We start from the raw sequence: 17,819 nt of genomic DNA on the forward strand, positions 1-17,819 counted from the left end.
CGGTCTTGGGAATAGGGAATGAGAAGAGTCGGGGTCATTAGGTCCTATGTGGTAATAATACATCGATGGACAGTAAACCCCTAGAAGGGAGGGGCACGGAGGTGTGAGATGTGCTTGGTAAGATGTATAGATATTCCAGGCTCGTGTGGTAGGATATAGATATAGCTTGAAGTTGCCAAATATCAGGCTATTCGGTAATTCATATCCAGTCGCCAAATTCAGACTCTTAGAAAGAGTGATCGGCATTCTGTGGCGGCTGTGGTGGTCTCGTTTCTCAGCTGGAATGCACCATCTGTCACGTAGGTGTATCCCTGGTTAGGTTTGCTTATTTTCTATTTTCTTTTTCCAAAAACTGTCATCGTAACATTTTAGATTCCTCCCCCGCTTGGGACCTTTTTTTCAACTTCCATAATAGATATCAAATAAGAAATCTCAACAGAAAACGCTAAATTAGCATGGAGTATCAACTTGATCGGAATGCGGCAAATCTCATCAAATGAGACTGATCAGGAAGCACGTATAGGGAGCTTTATAGCACGCGGGTCCCTTTGCGAGGAGATTATAGCCTCCTGACCCCATTAATCAGGTTAGATTCCATGTAGATCAAATCACGAACTTGATTACTCCCAAATTCGGTTGGCTCCAAGTACTTCAGGACACACTCAGAGCGCCAACGGCGTTGATAGAGGCATATTGCTTTTGCAAGAGAGACAAAAAAAGCAATGTTGGTCAAACCTTGCTACATACGGTTAGGCTTTGGGGCTGCAGAGTGACCTAACAGACATACATGCATATCTCGATGTATCATGAACTTAGAAATCCAATTAGGAGAGAGATATTGTGAGGGGATATGCGGAGCAACACACCACACACCAGCACACTAAAGCCAGCCATGAGGTGTTGTTCGAGTCGGACCCCCCAAAGCTGTACTTAAACACTCTCTTGAAAGCATTCAAGTTCCTCTCACTATTCCATTACAAGCTAGCTGAGCCATGGCATCGAACAGAGTACTTGAAAAGCCAAAGATTAGCAAGCGGAGTTGGAGCGATGAGTTCCGTTACTATGCCCAGAATTTGAATATTATGAATGCGATAATCCTACTTGGCGCTATCCCAACTTACTTCACGGCCATTCTGCATGTGCCTCTTCGCTGGGAAACCTTCTTATTGACTGGTGTCTTCTACCTCGCAGGAGGTATGGGGATAACAGCAGGTAAGTACAGACCGCTCCTTCGAATACACACCCAACAACCACTAATGTACACAGGATATCACCGTCTCTGGTCTCATAAATCGTACAAAGCATCAACGCCACTACGATACTGGTTGGCCATAATGGGAGCCGGTCAATGGCAATGGTCCATCCTCTGGTGGGCAAAGCACCATCGCTCCCACCATCGCTACACCGACACCGAACAAGATCCTTACAACCCCACCCGTGGGTTCTTTTTCTCCCATGTTGGGTGGCTAGTTGGTTATAACCCCAAGTCATGGGGAAAGGTAGACCTCTCAGATCTACTAGCCGACCCCGTAGTAGTCTGGCAACACAAATGGGGCACTCTTGTAGGGTTCATAACCGCCGTTTTGTTCCCAGTGTTAATCGCCCATTTTGGCTGGAATGATGCACGCGGTGCGCTTGTGCACACAGTTCTGGGACGGTTGATGTGGATCTGGCATCTAGGATTCTTCGTGAATTCCATCGCGCACCTCCCCTGGTTTGGCTCACAGCCGTACTCGGATAAACACAGTGCGCGCAATGTATTACTCTTCGCGTGGGTTTTGGCGGGCGAGGCCAGTCACAATTTCCATCATACTTTTCCTGCTGATTATCGGAATGGACTTCACTGGTATGAAGGTGATTTGTCACGGTGGTTTATCCGAACCTGTGAGCGGTTAGGACTTGCGTGGGATCTTCATATCACCAGTCCAGCTGAGATTGAGAGAGCGCGACAGCGGCAGATCAATATTGCGGAAGGGATTGCTCATGGGCCGGAGATTGCTGAGCTGCCCGAGATGGAATGGCAGGATTTTGTGGAACAGGCGGCTGCTGGTCGGTGCATTACGGCCGTGCATGGGATTATTTATGATGTCACTGAATTCATGGCTGAACATCCTGGTGGGCCTGAATTGGTGCAGCAATATATCGGGAAAGATGCTACTGTGGCGTTTTATGATGAGGCTTCTCATGTTCATTCTCCTTATGCTGAGACTTTGTTAGGTAATATGCGGGTGGCCGTTACGCGTCGACAGGAGGGTTTCAACGAGAAGAAAACAGGCTAAAGAGGGAAGGATGTGAGCGTTTGGGGGGAACTACATATTTGAAAGTCGAGTAATTTTCGGGATTCATAATGATGATGCCGAGCTTAGTCTCACGAATTCTTATCAATCTGGGACTTCTTTTCTCATTCTTCTCCTGTTTATTAAATTCCTACTGCACACACAATACGTGCTGGAATACCCTTATTTTTGTCCAGGTCTAGACAGTATTTTACGCTTGTTGACAACTATACAACGCAAAGTGGGAAGTACTTCCAAGGATTGCTACCTTGGGCCTTAATCCTCCCAACCCCACCTCTTTCAAGGCACGTCCCGTCCCGAGCCTCGTGTTTACACCTTCCAAATAAAGGCAGCTAGATCATGGCCTCAACGACAAGGCCGCATGACTACTATGAAATTCTTCAAGTTCCGCAGGATGCAGACCTCCAAGCTATTAAGCTGAATTGGAAGCGTTTAGCCCGGGTTAAGCATCCCGATAAAAACCCAGCAAAGAATGCCACAGCCGAATTCCAGCTCGTGAATCACCTCATCACCTCTCTTTCCCAAAATTTGATCTCGGCTGACTTTGGGGATTGTTGTTTGTTATCAGCTTGAGGAGGCATACTCAACCCTCTGCGATCCTGGAACTCGCCAAATATACGATGCCACATACCGAGCCTATAAGTCTACCTCTAGTACCCGCCACTCGAAAGAAAGACCAGACAGGAATCAGCAAGTTTATCCAATGAATGAACTACTAGACAGACTGAAGATGTGGAAAAGTCGGCTCAGGGACCAAGAGCAGCTACTCCGAGATGTACGTTCACGCCTGAAAGCGGTCGAATCAGAAATAGCTACTCTGGACACCGAAATTGTGATGATGGAGGGAAATAAGGCATCTGGGCAAACAGTTTGGGATTTCCTTGACACATTTCTTCCTGGAGGGGGAGATAGGCAAGAGCGACAGAAAGAAGAGCAGGATCGCTTATATCGTGACAAAATTGCGACAATGCGAATCAAAGAGATGGAAAAGACCAGACGGCTCGGATATATTCAAACCCACGAGGCAAACATTAGGTCATTTCGTCAGCAGACCTTTTCGGCCGAATATGATATTAGGAGGATGACAGAGGAGATAGACCTGAGGGATCAAGAAGAACGTGTGAAGTTCGCAGAGCAGGTAGAACGTGAAGGCTGGGCATACGCTCATTGGTCGCAAACCAAAGAATGGGCAAAAGGTGCCCCAAACCCAACGGATTGCAAGCATGGATTCTGGAGGAGTCAGGTCGAAGGTCGCTTTCGATGTAGCTGCTGCGCTGAAGACACTCAGCGCTTTACGTTCCAATGTGCTGGGTGTAAAAAGATAACATGTGCATCCTGCAGAGATGAGCTTCGACGTAAGTGATACTAGATCTTTTAGGTTGTCCGATACCAATGCAAGTTGACAACACTTAGAACTGAATTTTAATAAGACTTTCAAAATAACCGGCGTAGTGCATATGTAAGGCCAGAAGGCCGTCAAAAAGAAGAGGAGAACGATCAAATAGCCATCGGGTCTGCCTTCTGGGAGCCAGCTACTCTGCCAGGCTTGCAAGTGGCATATATGAAATATGAGTATGCTGTAGACGCTGTTGTGTCACTTCCGTTCAAGGAGCTGGCTCATATTGCGGAGTACTTACTTCGTTGCCCATTCTATACATTCCGCCCAAATTTAGGCAAAAGACCAGGTAGCGTTGACCCTACTAGTAGGCATGGGTGGGACGGAAAAAGACACTGTGATGTGGCCTGAGGAAAGAGTGTCCTATATTATCTCGTCACTGTATTTGCTCTAGCTTGTTTCAAATACCCGCCTGTGCGCCCCGATGTATTTGTGAGCAAAAATTGTCAGCGTGGTCTGTCATATCAATCTTCTGGATTCATCAGCCTGAAGATTATAAGATCCTCGATAGTTGTTGTAATCAGATGCCTTTCACATGTTGGTGTGTTTCACATGTGAGTGACACGTGAAACCATGACGTAGTACATAGTATAGCTAGATAGAAATGTGTTGAAGTTATTGTCTAAAATTGTATAGTCAATCTAGGGACTGTCCTTGGTATCATTCGTAATCATCAATCGTGTCTATCAACGCAAATCATGGGCCGGGTGTCTGCACGCCCTCCGCATGTAATCCCATCAGTCCACCAGCTAAGCCATTCATGCGACGATCCAATATATCCTCCTCGCTACCCAAAGACGATATGCTCCTGTGACGGGAACGGAAAGCAGAAGGGCTCTCGGGCGCACTGTTGATATCTTCTGGGTCTATGTCACCATGATGATTATACTTCATATCCAGATGCTTGAGTCTCGCAAGAAAACCGCTTTCCGCATCGGGCGCGGGCTCATCTTCTAAGCTTGTAAACCCAGCCAGTCTTGAGGATGCAAAGGGGGAGCGTGACTTCTTTCGACGAATTGCGAGATCTGATGTGGATAACGATAAGGAAGGCATTTTGCTCATGCCGATTTCAAGTGGTCTATCTTCGTCTGCGGATGACTCTGCTGTCAGAGCGCGATGATGATTTTTTCGGTCGGCCTTCGCAATTCCATTGGTCTTGGATGAACCTTTCGATCTGTAGGATACATTCATTCCGGAGCTACCAGACATCTGCAGAAGGCTGTATTCAGATTCGTGCAGCTCAGCTGTCTCAAAAAGCGTCTCAATCCACGATCCACTGCGCTTTATGTACTTCCACGCATCTGGGAAGAAGCCAGCCATTTGGATAAAGCCATGCGAGACTCCAGGAATCAATGATACCTCCACGTGGTCCTTTTCTCGGAACTGGCGTCGAGACTTTTCAAGTCCAAGGTCTTGACGTTCCCGGAAGTACTGCAGCTTCGCTTGGCGCAGCCTACCTGCAAAGATTACTGTATCATCAACGAGCGGGTCGCGCTCACCAGTGAAAATGTATGTTTTGGGAAACCGGGTGAGTAATTCATCCGGAGCAAGGACCGGAGATAGGAGGAAATCGGTGTTGAAGTCCGGTCGTTGATGCGGTCCAATGTACAGAATAATCATAGCCCGCATCATTTCTGGCGTGATAATCCTATCATGCACGTACGAGATCATGGATGAGACTGCCAGCCGAGTCGTGACCGGCTTGACCTCGTCGTTTGTGGGTGAGACTTCGCCGTTGAGCTCCTCGCTCTTTTTCAATTTATCGCGAAGAGCGCTGGCAGCTTCAGTTGCTATATTCGATTCTTCCTTCTCATCCGCCTGCTTAGGTAGGGATATGGCTGTCAAATCTTCAACCGAATGACCAGGTGAGGTGAATGGAGTGAGCTTCCGGTAGTGATCCTGTTTTTGTCGCAGCACATTCGGGTTCTTTTGTCGAGAAGTCTTATCCTGAATCAATGCCATTTGTTCGTCCGTCATCCAGCTTTCCACTCTCACGTTCAGTGCTGGATAGGCCAATACAAGGCCATCGGGTCGAGGAAGGACCTCTTCACTCCGCCAACCTTGAGCCGCAGAGGACTGCAGGACCATTAACACCATACTAACAGCCAAGTTACCCCCTGCGCTTTCGCCTGTCACGACAATCCGTGGGCGGGTCAGGCCGCTCAACCCAACACAGCGACCGTTGGTAGATACTATTGTATGATATACATCGTAGCATTCGTGCAGCGCATATGGGTATGCATATTCCGGCGCTTTCTTGTAATCGATGCTCAGTACTGGCACTTTCAGTTGCCCCGCCCAAGACAAGAGTTTATCTTCAGAGTTTCGGGGTCCCATAGCAACAAAGCCGCCACCAGGCACATCCACAACAATGCATGTCTGCTCTTTCAAAGCACTCAAAGGCCCATCGAAATACAGCCACGCACTCACAGGGTCGCTATGTACAGATTGCTTTGGGCGAGGGATGCGGATAGCTCGTGGTGAGTATCGAGTCATTCTTGGGCGAATCAAGCTCGCCATCGTCCACAAATAAGGAGTTGTCGCTTTGTTCCAAGACACGCGTAAATGTTCTAAGGTCAGCGTTGCGCGAACCCGCCGCACCTTTTCATCCGCCTGTTCCGCCGCAATCAGGTAGTACACTGTGAAGACCAATGAGGCGATATCTCGCAGCCACTTGGGCTTAATAGACATTGCAGTCCAAAATCCCGCATCCAGCCCAGTTGTAATCCATGTTGCTCGGAAGAAGGATCGGGAATAGAGGTTGGCTAGTGGTTCTGGGCTTTCAAGCCCCACAATCTTGGCGAAGTTGCGACTGACATATAGGCACAGAAATATGACGGTGGTTGTTTGCCAGGTTGTTAACCTATTTCCAAAGCGGGTGGAGATTATGCGAAGAAGCGGTGGACCATGTTTGTTCCCTCTGCTGCGAATGAGTTTGTGACCCAAAATGTATTGAAAGACGCCATTACATACCGCAGCAAGTAAACTGACCAGAAGGAAACAACCGCAAAAACTTGAAATTTGCGAAATCTAGTTGAGGGCCTCCCCAAGACGTGGTCTAAAATGCGAGTCAATGTCAATCCAGCTGTTGGTGATCATACAGGACTGTACCTATCATTTCCCCGCGATGTTGATATATGCAACTGTACAGTCACCCCAGGTAAAAGTGTGGATCCTGGAATGAAGTGTTCTAAAAATCAAAATCAAATGAAGCACGAGAAAACCAAAATCTAATGAAGCACCAGAAAAGTGTATTGAGATCAAATGCGCAAGATAAAAGAAGAGAGGAAATGTTGACAATCACATGTCAAAGAGAGATCATCACATGCACAGTGACGCCATCACCTGACTTGGTCGCCTTTCTTTCTGTTTTCGGCTTTCAACTCTAATGCTTGGACTTTTGTACTAGTCATGATTACTCTTCGATATCGGCTATTGTGTTTGTCCCAAATATCCAATAGTGGAGATGGCGGTATAAATACGGCTTTAAAAGGCGATCGGCTCAGCACAATCTGGGTTGGTTGCGGGCAGCCAATAGCCGGGAAGTACTTTAGCCTTGTAAATGCCGAGAATCACATAACTTGGCACAAAAATAATGCAGATTATTGGTTCATATTTCTTCTTATCCCGAAAATAAACATCAATCGTGCCTGAGCTCTTACTTCTCTCCTACAAATGGAGAATTTCAAATTGAGACATGTCTTCTAAAAGTTGTCCTATGCCGAAGAGAGGCTTAGGTCGCGCCACTTCTCGTCTGAAGCAGACAACTTTTCTGCAGCATTTCCTCCATATCTGACCGCATCAGGCCCTATAAGCAAGCGCAGAGGCGGTTCAGCTTCTTGCAACAGCTTGAGCACAATTTTCGCAACCTTGCTCGGGATGGATGGTTCGGTGCCAGGCGAGTTGCGATGGGCTTCGATGAAAGCCCCGACGGAGCTCTTGTAGGGTTCGCTCACAGGGTGAATCTTCATAGATGATCCGGCCCAATCAGTCTTCATGCCACCAGGCTCAAGAACGGTAACCTTGACACCAAATGGAGCCACTTCCATGGCAAGTACTGTCGAGAATCCACCCACAGCCCATTTCGCAGATTGATAAGCAGAAAGACCCGGTGCCCCTAACCGTCCACCGAGTGAAGAGACCTGGAAGATATGGCCGGATCTTTGCTCTCGAAGAATGGGTATGACTGCCTTGGTGACATAGACCACGCCCAACAGATTGGCGTCAAGTTGAGCGCGGAAGTCTTCAATCTCGATGTCCTCGACTGAAGCGGTGTTTGCGTAACCGGCATTATTAACGACAACGTCAATTCGGCGGAATTTCTCATGACCAGTCTTCACAGCTTGGATCACTTGATCATTGTCGGTAACATCAAGGGCAAGGGGGAGAATCCGATCAGGGCCATATTTTTGAACGAGCCCGGCGAGCTGCTCTGGCTTGCGAGCTGTAGCTATGACAGAATCACCATTGTTGAGGGCAGCCTCAGTGACCGCAAGCCCGAGGCCACGGGAGGAGCCGGTGATGAACCAAATTCTTTTCATCTTTGTGCTTGAGGAAAGGAAATATAGTAAAGTGGATATTTCTTTGGTATTGATGGTGAGTAGAAAACGAATGCAAAGTGGGAGGGAGGCATTTTATAGAGTTCTCAACCTCTGTAGAGAGACTGTTAAGAGTGGCAATTGTACAAGCACAGCCATTGCGTTATTGATAGTGATAAAGTTGAGCGGCCGCAAACCCAAGCCCAATGATAGAACACACCGTTAAGTATGGCGGCCGCACTAAATCTACCCGTGTAAGATCGGCCGGTGGGGTCACGTATGATAGTTGTTCCGAAGCGTGGGCCCCACTTGCGGCCGCCAGATCGATGTCTCACTTCAACTATTTACCTCTCTCTAGGACGGCAATTATGGATATTGGCGAGGCTCCTCGGGCTTGCGCTTCTTGCAAGAGAAACAAACGTGGATGTGATAAGAGTCTCCCAAAATGTAGCCTGTGTATCAGGTCTGTTTTTTGTCATCCTTTCATACACATTGATGCTTACTTGTCAATCGGAATTAGGCACAATCGAGATTGCGATTACTCAGAGAATTCCCAATTCAATCATAGAGAGGAACTTGATGATCTGCGCAGTCGGGTACAAGAACTTGAGCAGCGACTGACACCGATCACTCTGACACCAGCTGCGTCTTCCATAAGCGACCTACTCAATCCTGATAACTCGGCACACCATTCGCTTTATCATGACTTGTCAGCAGTGGCCTCTTTCATTGACTCTGACACCAGCTCTACTTGCAATATCTCCAACCCTTCTAATAACATTCCTGCCCCAGAGGAAATCTCTAGCTTGCTTAGTATCTCGGACATGGAAGAGATCAAATATCGCTATTTCAATTCGGTACATACCTGGATGCCCATTGTGAGCAAGATCCGATTGCAGCGCATTACTCAGTGTGAGCCCAGACTCTTAAAAGCAGACGTCCTGCTTTTGATCATGTGTATGAAACTCGTGTGCACCTACGACCAGCGCCAGGGCTCTTCAAATCTCTACAATATGACCAAGAAATTGAGCCAAGAGGTGGAGCTAAACGGTCTCGTCACCGTCCGCACCGTCCAAGCCGGCCTTCTCCTCTGTGTCTATGAAGCAGGCCATGGGATATTTCCAGCCGCCTTCCTCAACATCAGCTGCTGCGCGCGACAGGGTGTTGTCCTCGGCCTGCATAACAAATTGGCGCCCCAATTGGCCGGCAACCCCCGAAGTTGGGTCGATTGGGAGGAAAGACAGCGGGTATGGTGGATGGTTGTCATTCTCGACAGGTGATGCGTCCATATGATATCTGTCTTCTTAGCATGAGAATCTGACATGCGACTAGGTATATTGCGATTGGCTCTGACTATCGCCCTTTGTGCACCGAAGACCCCAATAAAGATACGCTTCTCCCAGCGAGTGATAGTGCTTGGGACGATGGAGTGAGTCTCTCTAGCTAACTTCCCGATGTGCGCGTCTCATTAATGCCGAATTTCCCCTTATCTAGGAGATGATGTGCCCCGAACGTGTCCTACTCTCATCAAACAGCGACACACCAGTCAGTTCTTTCGCACGACTGGCGCAGGCGTCCAATCTCCTAGGCCGTGTTGTCAAACACTGCAACGACACATCCCTAGAGATTGAATATGTGCTAGACAACTTTGAAAGGCTCACCCAGACAATAATTGCATTTTTGCAACTCATAACTACAAATCAAGACTTGTCGTCAAATCCATTTAGCACTGCAGCAGCAATTTGCTTTAGGTAAATTATCTCCCAAAGTGTCGTGCTGAACGCATATTAATTGTCTCCAGTGCTTTGTTCAAGCTAGCCAGCCACCACGCCTGCGACATGCACATTGAGCAAGGCCTTGACATTGCAGTAGCCTCTCGCGTCCGTGAAATTATGCAACGAAGTGTACAGATGTTGAAAGACACTTCCAACCAGGTGATATTATTCGTGAGAGATGCCAGACAATCTCTTACCCCCCAAACGATGGAGCTGGTGTCACCATTAGTCTTGAATTGTATTTATAGCTCTACTTCGAATCTCTCGTGGATGGGAATCGAGAATGGTGCTCCACAGTATGCCATCGGGAAGGCTGTCTGTGAAGAGATGCTGCAATCTTTAGGTGCTCGATGGAAAGCTGCCAGTAAGTTCACTGTCACCACTCTCTTTCAAAAACGTGAATAACAGATATTCCACTTTTAGATGCCTATTTGGAACTGCAACGGGTTGCAGACCGGGATCAAGAAGAGCATGCGTAATGGATTTGAATGTGGATAACAACTGGAGTCGAGTCGATGACAGGCAAACAAGGCAGGGCATTCCTGACTAGCTAATTTGTGATGGTAACTAAGCATGGGCGAGATACGAACCGATCCAATGATATGGATAGTAGCCCGTATCGTATCACGCTAGAATGTCAAGGGTACCCAAATAATGTATTGGTAATCAAGTATAGGTCTTTCCAAAGTCAGAACTATAAAACGCACGTGGACGACGCACTCCCTAATTTACGCCCAACTCCTCAGTAATGGTTTGTTTCCATCCCTCTAGAAACTGGGAAACAACCGCATATTCATAGAAAGACTCGTTCCAATCAACAGAAAGAACGAGCTCCCCAGTCCAAGTCCATACATGGGGTATAAGGAGCCGAGAGATATTCTGGACGGCAACCCACCAGTCCTCTACCTCGACAGTAGAGGCCGAACCTTCATGCTTAGCAGCGATATGATCATTGATTATGCCAAGAGAGCTCAACTCTGGGTAAGCAGGAGCACGCAAAGGATCAGAAAATGGACTCCCGAGCACACTGAGGACCTTGTCCACATATTGAGCCAAGAACCGGAAGACATTGCGTGGAGCATCTTTGCTCAGGTCACGTTTGTACTGCTTCAGCAACTTGGCAGCAATGGAGTCAAAGCTCCTGTCGAATTCTAGGTCGATACTAAAAGGAATACCAGTGTGGTAGACATTGACTGCCGCTGCCGGGCCATTGAATGGAGGCGCAATATACTTGCGTAGATCAAAAGCGTTAAACCCGGTGAATTTCCCGCCACTTTGGCCACGAGATGCAGGATCAAAATTATGCTGGATATGTGGTAATATGGCAACCACCATCGCGGCATGCATTGCTGCTGTAACGGTGAGACCTCGCGACTTGCAGGCACTGATAATATGGGTAGTGATTTTAGGGGAGAATCGTGAAAAGATGCGTCGTGTAGCTGTTGGTATGACGTTGGGTAAGGTAGCTATCGAGATAGATGGCTGGCCTTGTTCATACACCGCTATCTCGTCATTTGTAGATCGAGTGATTTCTGGCGTCACTTCAAGTGGCACAGCGGCGGCTCCATCAAGAGACGGCGTGAGGTACTTTGCTTCCGAGCCATCGAGATAAATAGTGGATGGGGGTATATTTGCCAAGATACGCAGGAATGCATTTTGAAGATCCATCAAGCCGATACCGTCAATACGCCAGTGCGGAGTGCGGAAAAGCAGTTCCCGCGTGCCAGGAAGATAAAAGAGCAGAAACATATGCGACGGTTGCTCTCCTTCATTTTTCTCATTTGCTGAGCTCCCGTAATCCACAATGAGGGATTGTTGGACCCATGCGTCCAACTCTGTATGTGAAGGTACAGTATAGCGGAATCGGGCGCCGGTCTCATCTGGTATGGCAGCAATTTGCGGGTACCGTTGTCGAAGAGCTCTCCACGCATTTTGAACATCCTTCAGCGGGGGGAGGTTTTTGAGTCGAAGGGTGCTGGAAATAAAATAGTGTTGTTTATTCAGATGGGCACCTGCACTGGCGATGAGACGGTAGAAACTCTCAATGGAGTCAAATGGGCGTTCATAGCGACCAGGGGAGACCTCTTGCCACTTCATGGTGACTTCGAATATGTAAAATAATTCTGCTAATGGATGAAGTATTAGTAAACTAGAGAAAAAGAAGTTGACTGAGCAAACGTTTATGCTTGTAGGGTAGCTTTTCACATTGGGTAAGATCTCGAGTCTTGTTTTGCTTCGGCCCACATTGTTGATCCCAGGCAGATGGGGATGAAAGTTTTGGGGGCGGTTATGCAGTATGCTTAAAACAGGAATGTATAGGGTGGGAATACACGTGGCGGTGATGTTCATGCAAAGCTCAAGGGTCGGTCAGGTCATGTAAAAATCAGATGTGAGTGCAGAGATTTTGAGAGTTCGCACAATCGGCACATTGCATGTACTGCATCAATAGTAGTATGAAGAGACTTGACACTGGGCTCGAATCACACATGCTCGACTCCACGAATCACTACCATAGTCCACGCTCCTAGCTCTATAAAATTTGGAGTGTGTAGATGACAGCAATCGGCATCCCCAGAATGATGAAGTCTATTATTATTGCTGTGGCACCATTTCAAATCATCACAGAGGAATGCATGATACAGAATTCTGGTACTGACTTATCCGATTGAGGTACTACCAGCATGCGTTGCGTGATGGCTGCGATTTTAGAAGCCAAGTTGTAGGAGATACGACTGGAACTAAGCCTTCGGGGCGGCTTACATGTCGCGAACTCTACTTTCAACGAGTGGCGGATTTTATCACTCTCCAACACCTCTTACTCTACTTCACAGCTCACATACCAACCACTAATTTCGCCATGCCTGGACAATTGACTTGGCTTGTTACCGGATGCTCCTCCGGTCTAGGAGACGCTTTCGTTCGAGCTATTCTTGACAAGGTACATCAAAGTACGCCATTATCTCTAACTCAACTCACACATATTCCTTAGGGTGATCGAGTCATCGCAACAGCACGCCCAAGCAAAGGTGTTTCTGGCACCGACCGACTCGCCTCTCTCAAAGAAGCTGGTGCGGCAACCTTAGAGCTCGATGTTTTGGCTCCCCAAAAAGAGCTCAACGCCAAGGCAAAAGAAGCATGGGAAATCTACGGCCAGATAGATGTGTTGATCAATAACGCCGGCTACATCGAGGCTGGGGTTCTAGAGGAATTCGAGTGAGCTCTAACCCCGCTTGATCTTAGGCGTCCCGTTTGAGACCCTGAACTCTAATCAGCAATCCCAGTGAACAGACCATGATTAGCGCCATGCGTGTAAACGTTTTTGGCCCACTCAATGTAACCCGCTCATTTATTCCTCTAATGCGAGCCGCTAAGACTGGTACTCTTCTCTTCCTTGGGTCTGTGGGCGTCTACTTTGGTGCCCCGGGCGCGAGCTGCTACTCAGGCTCCAAGGGCCTCATCGAGGGTCTAGTGCCCAACTTGGCTATTGAAGTCGCTCCCTTCGGTATCCGAACTTCTATCTTGACATTTGGTTATTTCCGAACTCAGGTAATGTCCCCCGAGAATGTCAAGCACGGGGCACCTAACCGCCTGCCTGAGTATGAGGAGCTCAACAACCTTATCAAACTTAACCTTGATTCTGCGAATGGCGCTCAGCCTGGCGATCCTAAGAAGGCTTGCGAGATTGTTGTCGAGGCAGTAAGGGGCGAGGGACGTTGTGCGGGCAAGGAGCTGCCTTTGCGGCTGCCTGTTGGTTCTGATACATTCGAGGCAATGAGAGCGAGTTGTAATGAGAGGTTGGCGGTTTGTGCTGAGTGGGATGGAATTACCTCCGACACAAACTTCGACGAAGTATAAATTGTTTCAATGTTGTTTCAATGGAATCTAAGGATATGTCGACAGTCGACCACGGGGAGACCATAGCAGAATCTAACTAATTCATTGTTCATATGTAACTGAACTCTGAAGCTCATCCTTGCACTTCCCCCAGCGTGAGGTACGATCTACTATCTAGTTGACAACTCTAACCGTACACCCGTGCCCTCCCTTTGAAGGTACTTTGATCCACAATTTGTGTGCGGGATATTACCCTCTCACCTACCCTCATTTCTATGTAACTCTCGTTCCCTGCAATTTTTACCTTGCTGGCCACGTCCTCCGTCCAAGGCTTCAAATGATACATTCGTGAACTCATACAATTCTAAAGTGTGTTATGCAGATAGGCGGTCATGTACTAGGTAGATCAGGTCTGATATACCAATCAGCCATTCTATTTGAGCAAGAAAAGTATATCTATACCATTCGACAGTACTCCCTGCCTCGGGACATTTGAAACCTGCACAGAGCAACTTCCATCGTCATACTAAGGAACCCAGCAATACAAATGCCAGCCGAGTCACTAACAGTCGTCGCGCCAAGTGAGAACTCCCGCTCTTCTTCCGGGACACGGTCACTGATCTCCGCAAATGTGTTGACGTATACAAGGCCACCAAGCAAACCTTCCCAGAATATCACAAGAAAGACAAGATAGACGTTAGGAATAAAGTTAAACATGGAGTGCAGGCTCAGCAGAACTAAGTTGAGTACTTGTAGGAGGGAGGGGATATAGAGCCAGTGCACTCGGAAAAATGGGGTGGATGAGCGTGAGACGAAGACACCGGCTTGGTAAATGGCGTTATATGCCGGGTAGAAGGATCGGAAGTCCTTGAATGGACTTGAATACAGAGGGAAGAGGAGTGTCGGAGCAACACCCTGGTTGATCACGTACTCGGCGATGAATACCAGGAGTAGCGGGAGCATACTGCAACCATTGATTAGAACTGTAAAACAAACTGAATAGAGAGGACTCACAATGGGAAAAAGAGTTTTCCTAGCTGCTGCATGTTCCTTTGCACATGGTCCCACCAAAAGGCCTCGACGTTGATCTGAACGGATTTTGGTGTATCCGAATGAACAGATACACCCAGGAGTCCTTCCGACTCTTCACGCTCGGACTCTATGCCCGCTTCATCTGCTTCATCAACACCCGGGTGCTCTCCTCTTTCGACAGAAATATAGCTGTCCGGAGATGCCGCGCGCAGTGGATATCGGGGTAAGATAACAAAGAAGCTCACCACCATGAGAGCCGGTAAGCAAGCCGATGCATAGAGCGTAGCATTCACTGAGATACCTATAGTGTTGGTAGCCAATGCATAAGCGCCAGCGCCGACCAAACCGGCGGCACCGGTACCACTACTCCAAGCAGCCAAACTGAACTGGCCATAGTAATGGGTAAGACCCATAAAACTAAGCTCACCACCACCAGCGGAGAGACTAGCCAAAATGATACCCGCAATCTTGGATGTAATTGCGCCGCCTTCCGTGTAGCTTGGGCTCATCGCCACGATCAGCATGCCGACAACCGATAGGAACACGAAGATGACGACTCGGATGGAGTACGGGACCAAGTGGATAAAGTATGGCGCAGTCAATTTCGTCACGAAAGATGGAATGACATCCGCGAGGAGAACGACGCCTTTAGGTACATCAGGGCCGACCAAATCTAAAGCTGCAGAGAGAAGGATCACATAGAGGACATTATTGATTAGGCCTGATTAGAGGTTTAAGTTAGTGACGTCGTTGATATCTTGGTTTTGATCTCAGTCATGAACAAACCAAATAGCCAGAAAGCGATGCAAACTCTAGGGTCTGCACCGCTGAAGGATCCTTTGACCCGGTCGCAGAACTTAGACCAGCGTGAGGATGAGGCCTCCTCGAGGGGCATCGGGGTGTCCCCGCTGGACTCGAGTCGAGACATTCCGGGGAGAGTAAGTGGTCGCGTGAGGGAGGATAGATAAGCTACATAGGAATGAAGCTGGATAATTTCAGGTTCAAGTCATCAGTCTAATTTGCACAGGGGTGTACCCTGGGGCCAAACAGCGCAGGCAAGCTTATCACGGCAGAAGATGGGATGAGGTTCCACGGGATCCACCACCACGCGCGTTCCTCTCTAACTCCGAGTACGTATCTCGGTATCCGCCTTGGCAGAATCAGGACTAGGGTGACTCCACTCTTTAAATCATGACTTTTGATCTATTCTATCGTACCCAGCTCTATACAAGGCATCATCCGAAAAAAAAACAGTAGAATCCAGAAAGGAAACAGAAATATACGCTTCGCTCCAAATCAACGAAATGGTATATCAAACAGCAGATAACACATCAGGGGCATTCAAAACCAGACCAAAAGTGACCGTCTAGGACTTGATCACCGCGTCCAAAGACTGCTCCAGGATGTTGAGACCAGTCTTAATCTGCTCAGCAGTGATGGTCAGAGCAGGAACAAAACGGAGGCAGCCATCGCCAGCAGTGATAATCAACATGCCGCGCTCACGGGCAGCAGTGATGATATCACCGGCCTTGGGGCCAACAGCCGAGGACAGCTGCAGACCCAAGATCAGACCGCGACCGCGAATCTCCGAGATAGCCTCGGGGTACTTCTCCTGGAGAGCCTTGAAGCCCGCAACGAATAGATCGGACTTCTCCTGGACCGCGGCCTGGAGCTCGGGGTCAGCGAGACGAGCGACAATGTGGTAAGCAACACGGCAGGCCAGAGGGTTACCACCGAAAGTGGTACCGTGGTCACCGGTCTTGATGTGCGAGCCGACAGTCTTGCCGGACACAATAGTGGCACCAATGGGGATACCGTTACCAAGGGCCTTGGCAGAGGTGAGGATATCGGGGTGGGCGGCTTCGCCCGAGGCGGGGGCCAGCGAAGGGTGGCCGTGAGCCCAGAGGCTACCAGTACGGGAAAGACCGCACTGGATCTCATCAAAGATCAGGACAGCTCCAACCTCGTCACAGCGCTTGCGCAGAGCCACCAGGAACTCGGGAGTAGCCATGTTAACACCTCCCTCGCCCTGGATGGGCTCGACAATCACACCACAGGTCTTGTCGGTAACGAGGGTCTGCAGCTGCTCAACATCGTTGTAGTTGCCGTACTTGAAGCCCGGGAGCATGGGAGAGAAGGGAGTCTGGTACTTGGGGTTGGGGGTGGCAGACAGAGCACCCATGGTGCGGCCGTGGAAGGAGTTGTGGAAGGAGACAAACTCGTGCTTGTCACCGGAGGGGTCGATAGTACGGCCGACCTTGCGGGCAAATTTAATGGCGGCCTCGTTAGCCTCAGTGCCGGAGTTCGAGATGAAGACCTGCGAGGCATCGCGCATAGCACCTGACTCCCGAGTCAGGTTGATCAACAATTGACTCAGGGCACCGGTCCAGGGGTTATGGTAAAGGTTCGAAGCATGGATGAGAGTCTCGGCCTATAACATCGCATTGAATCAGCAATTGTCCTGCAAGCTCATAGGAATTCGATTGGTCTGCACCTGCTCCGCAATAATCTGGGCGATCTCCGGGTCGCAGTGACCAAGCGAGTTAACCGCAATACCCGAAGTCAAATCCAAATAGCGACGATTCTCCATGTCCCACAGGTAGCAGCCCTGGCCCTTCATCATCATGGGAGGGGGGCGAACGTAGGTCGGGACCATATACGGAGCCCGCTCTTTAATGAAGGACGCTGTGGCCGAGTCGGCTGAGGGGTCAGGGTTAGGCAGAGTGGCCTCTTTCTATGACTCTATTAGTTATGAAGACTTTCAATGACTATATCCAACTCAATTTCATTTACCTTGGCCTGAGCGGCATTAGAGGTCGCAAATCGGCGCTGGATCGGTGACTCAATCGAAGGGACCAGCCTGGTTGCGCGGGGCAGGCGGCGCGCGGCCACACGAATAGCAGACATAATGAACAAGCAGATCGTTTCCGAATGAATTACTCGTCAA

General features: G+C 48.7%; 8 protein-coding genes across 8 annotated transcripts; 3 read left to right on the forward strand and 5 right to left on the reverse strand.

Annotated features, from left to right (window-relative positions):
• Window positions 1-992: 992 nt before the first annotated feature.
• N7503_009532 (acyl-CoA desaturase) lies at window positions 993-2,279 on the forward strand (the record flags this gene model as incomplete). Its single annotated transcript, XM_057069078.1, has 2 exons — window positions 993-1,212; window positions 1,267-2,279. The coding sequence occupies 2 exons, from the start codon at window positions 993-995 to the stop codon at window positions 2,277-2,279; spliced, it is 1,233 nt and encodes a 410-aa protein (XP_056915689.1).
• Window positions 2,280-4,389: 2,110 nt separating this feature from the next.
• Window positions 4,390-6,811, reverse strand: N7503_009533 (putative lipase; the record flags this gene model as incomplete). The annotated part of the gene is made up of 3 exons (XM_057069079.1): window positions 4,390-6,613; window positions 6,667-6,751; window positions 6,805-6,811. 3 exons carry the CDS (start codon window positions 6,809-6,811, stop codon window positions 4,390-4,392), a joined length of 2,316 nt encoding a protein of 771 aa, XP_056915690.1.
• Window positions 6,812-7,409: 598 nt separating this feature from the next.
• On the reverse strand, window positions 7,410-8,234 carry N7503_009534 (Bcboa17; the record flags this gene model as incomplete). The annotated part of the gene is made up of 1 exon (XM_057069080.1): window positions 7,410-8,234. One exon carries the CDS (start codon window positions 8,232-8,234, stop codon window positions 7,410-7,412), a length of 825 nt encoding a protein of 274 aa, XP_056915691.1.
• A 365-nt stretch (window positions 8,235-8,599) lies between these two features.
• N7503_009535 (uncharacterized protein) lies at window positions 8,600-10,485 on the forward strand (the record flags this gene model as incomplete). The annotated part of the gene is made up of 6 exons (XM_057069081.1): window positions 8,600-8,694; window positions 8,752-9,507; window positions 9,564-9,660; window positions 9,726-9,982; window positions 10,033-10,370; window positions 10,430-10,485. The coding sequence occupies 6 exons, from the start codon at window positions 8,600-8,602 to the stop codon at window positions 10,483-10,485; spliced, it is 1,599 nt and encodes a 532-aa protein (XP_056915692.1).
• A 244-nt stretch (window positions 10,486-10,729) lies between these two features.
• On the reverse strand, window positions 10,730-12,103 carry N7503_009536 (uncharacterized protein; the record flags this gene model as incomplete). The annotated part of the gene is made up of 1 exon (XM_057069082.1): window positions 10,730-12,103. One exon carries the CDS (start codon window positions 12,101-12,103, stop codon window positions 10,730-10,732), a length of 1,374 nt encoding a protein of 457 aa, XP_056915693.1.
• A 760-nt stretch (window positions 12,104-12,863) lies between these two features.
• Window positions 12,864-13,861, forward strand: N7503_009537 (SDR family oxidoreductase; the record flags this gene model as incomplete). The annotated part of the gene is made up of 3 exons (XM_057069083.1): window positions 12,864-12,944; window positions 12,996-13,219; window positions 13,288-13,861. The coding sequence occupies 3 exons, from the start codon at window positions 12,864-12,866 to the stop codon at window positions 13,859-13,861; spliced, it is 879 nt and encodes a 292-aa protein (XP_056915694.1).
• Window positions 13,862-14,296: 435 nt separating this feature from the next.
• N7503_009538 (battenin family protein) lies at window positions 14,297-15,800 on the reverse strand (the record flags this gene model as incomplete). Its single annotated transcript, XM_057069084.1, has 3 exons — window positions 14,297-14,804; window positions 14,855-15,593; window positions 15,659-15,800. The coding sequence occupies 3 exons, from the start codon at window positions 15,798-15,800 to the stop codon at window positions 14,297-14,299; spliced, it is 1,389 nt and encodes a 462-aa protein (XP_056915695.1).
• Window positions 15,801-16,238: 438 nt separating this feature from the next.
• Window positions 16,239-17,779, reverse strand: N7503_009539 (acetylornithine transaminase; the record flags this gene model as incomplete). The annotated part of the gene is made up of 3 exons (XM_057069085.1): window positions 16,239-17,303; window positions 17,367-17,606; window positions 17,666-17,779. The coding sequence occupies 3 exons, from the start codon at window positions 17,777-17,779 to the stop codon at window positions 16,239-16,241; spliced, it is 1,419 nt and encodes a 472-aa protein (XP_056915696.1).
• Window positions 17,780-17,819: the final 40 nt, after the last annotated feature.

Source organism: Penicillium pulvis (assembly GCF_028828015.1).
Source record: "Penicillium pulvis strain IBT 33274 chromosome Unknown scaffold_8_segment0_segment0, whole genome shotgun sequence".
NCBI classification, from domain to species: Eukaryota; Fungi; Ascomycota; class Eurotiomycetes; order Eurotiales; family Aspergillaceae; genus Penicillium; species Penicillium pulvis.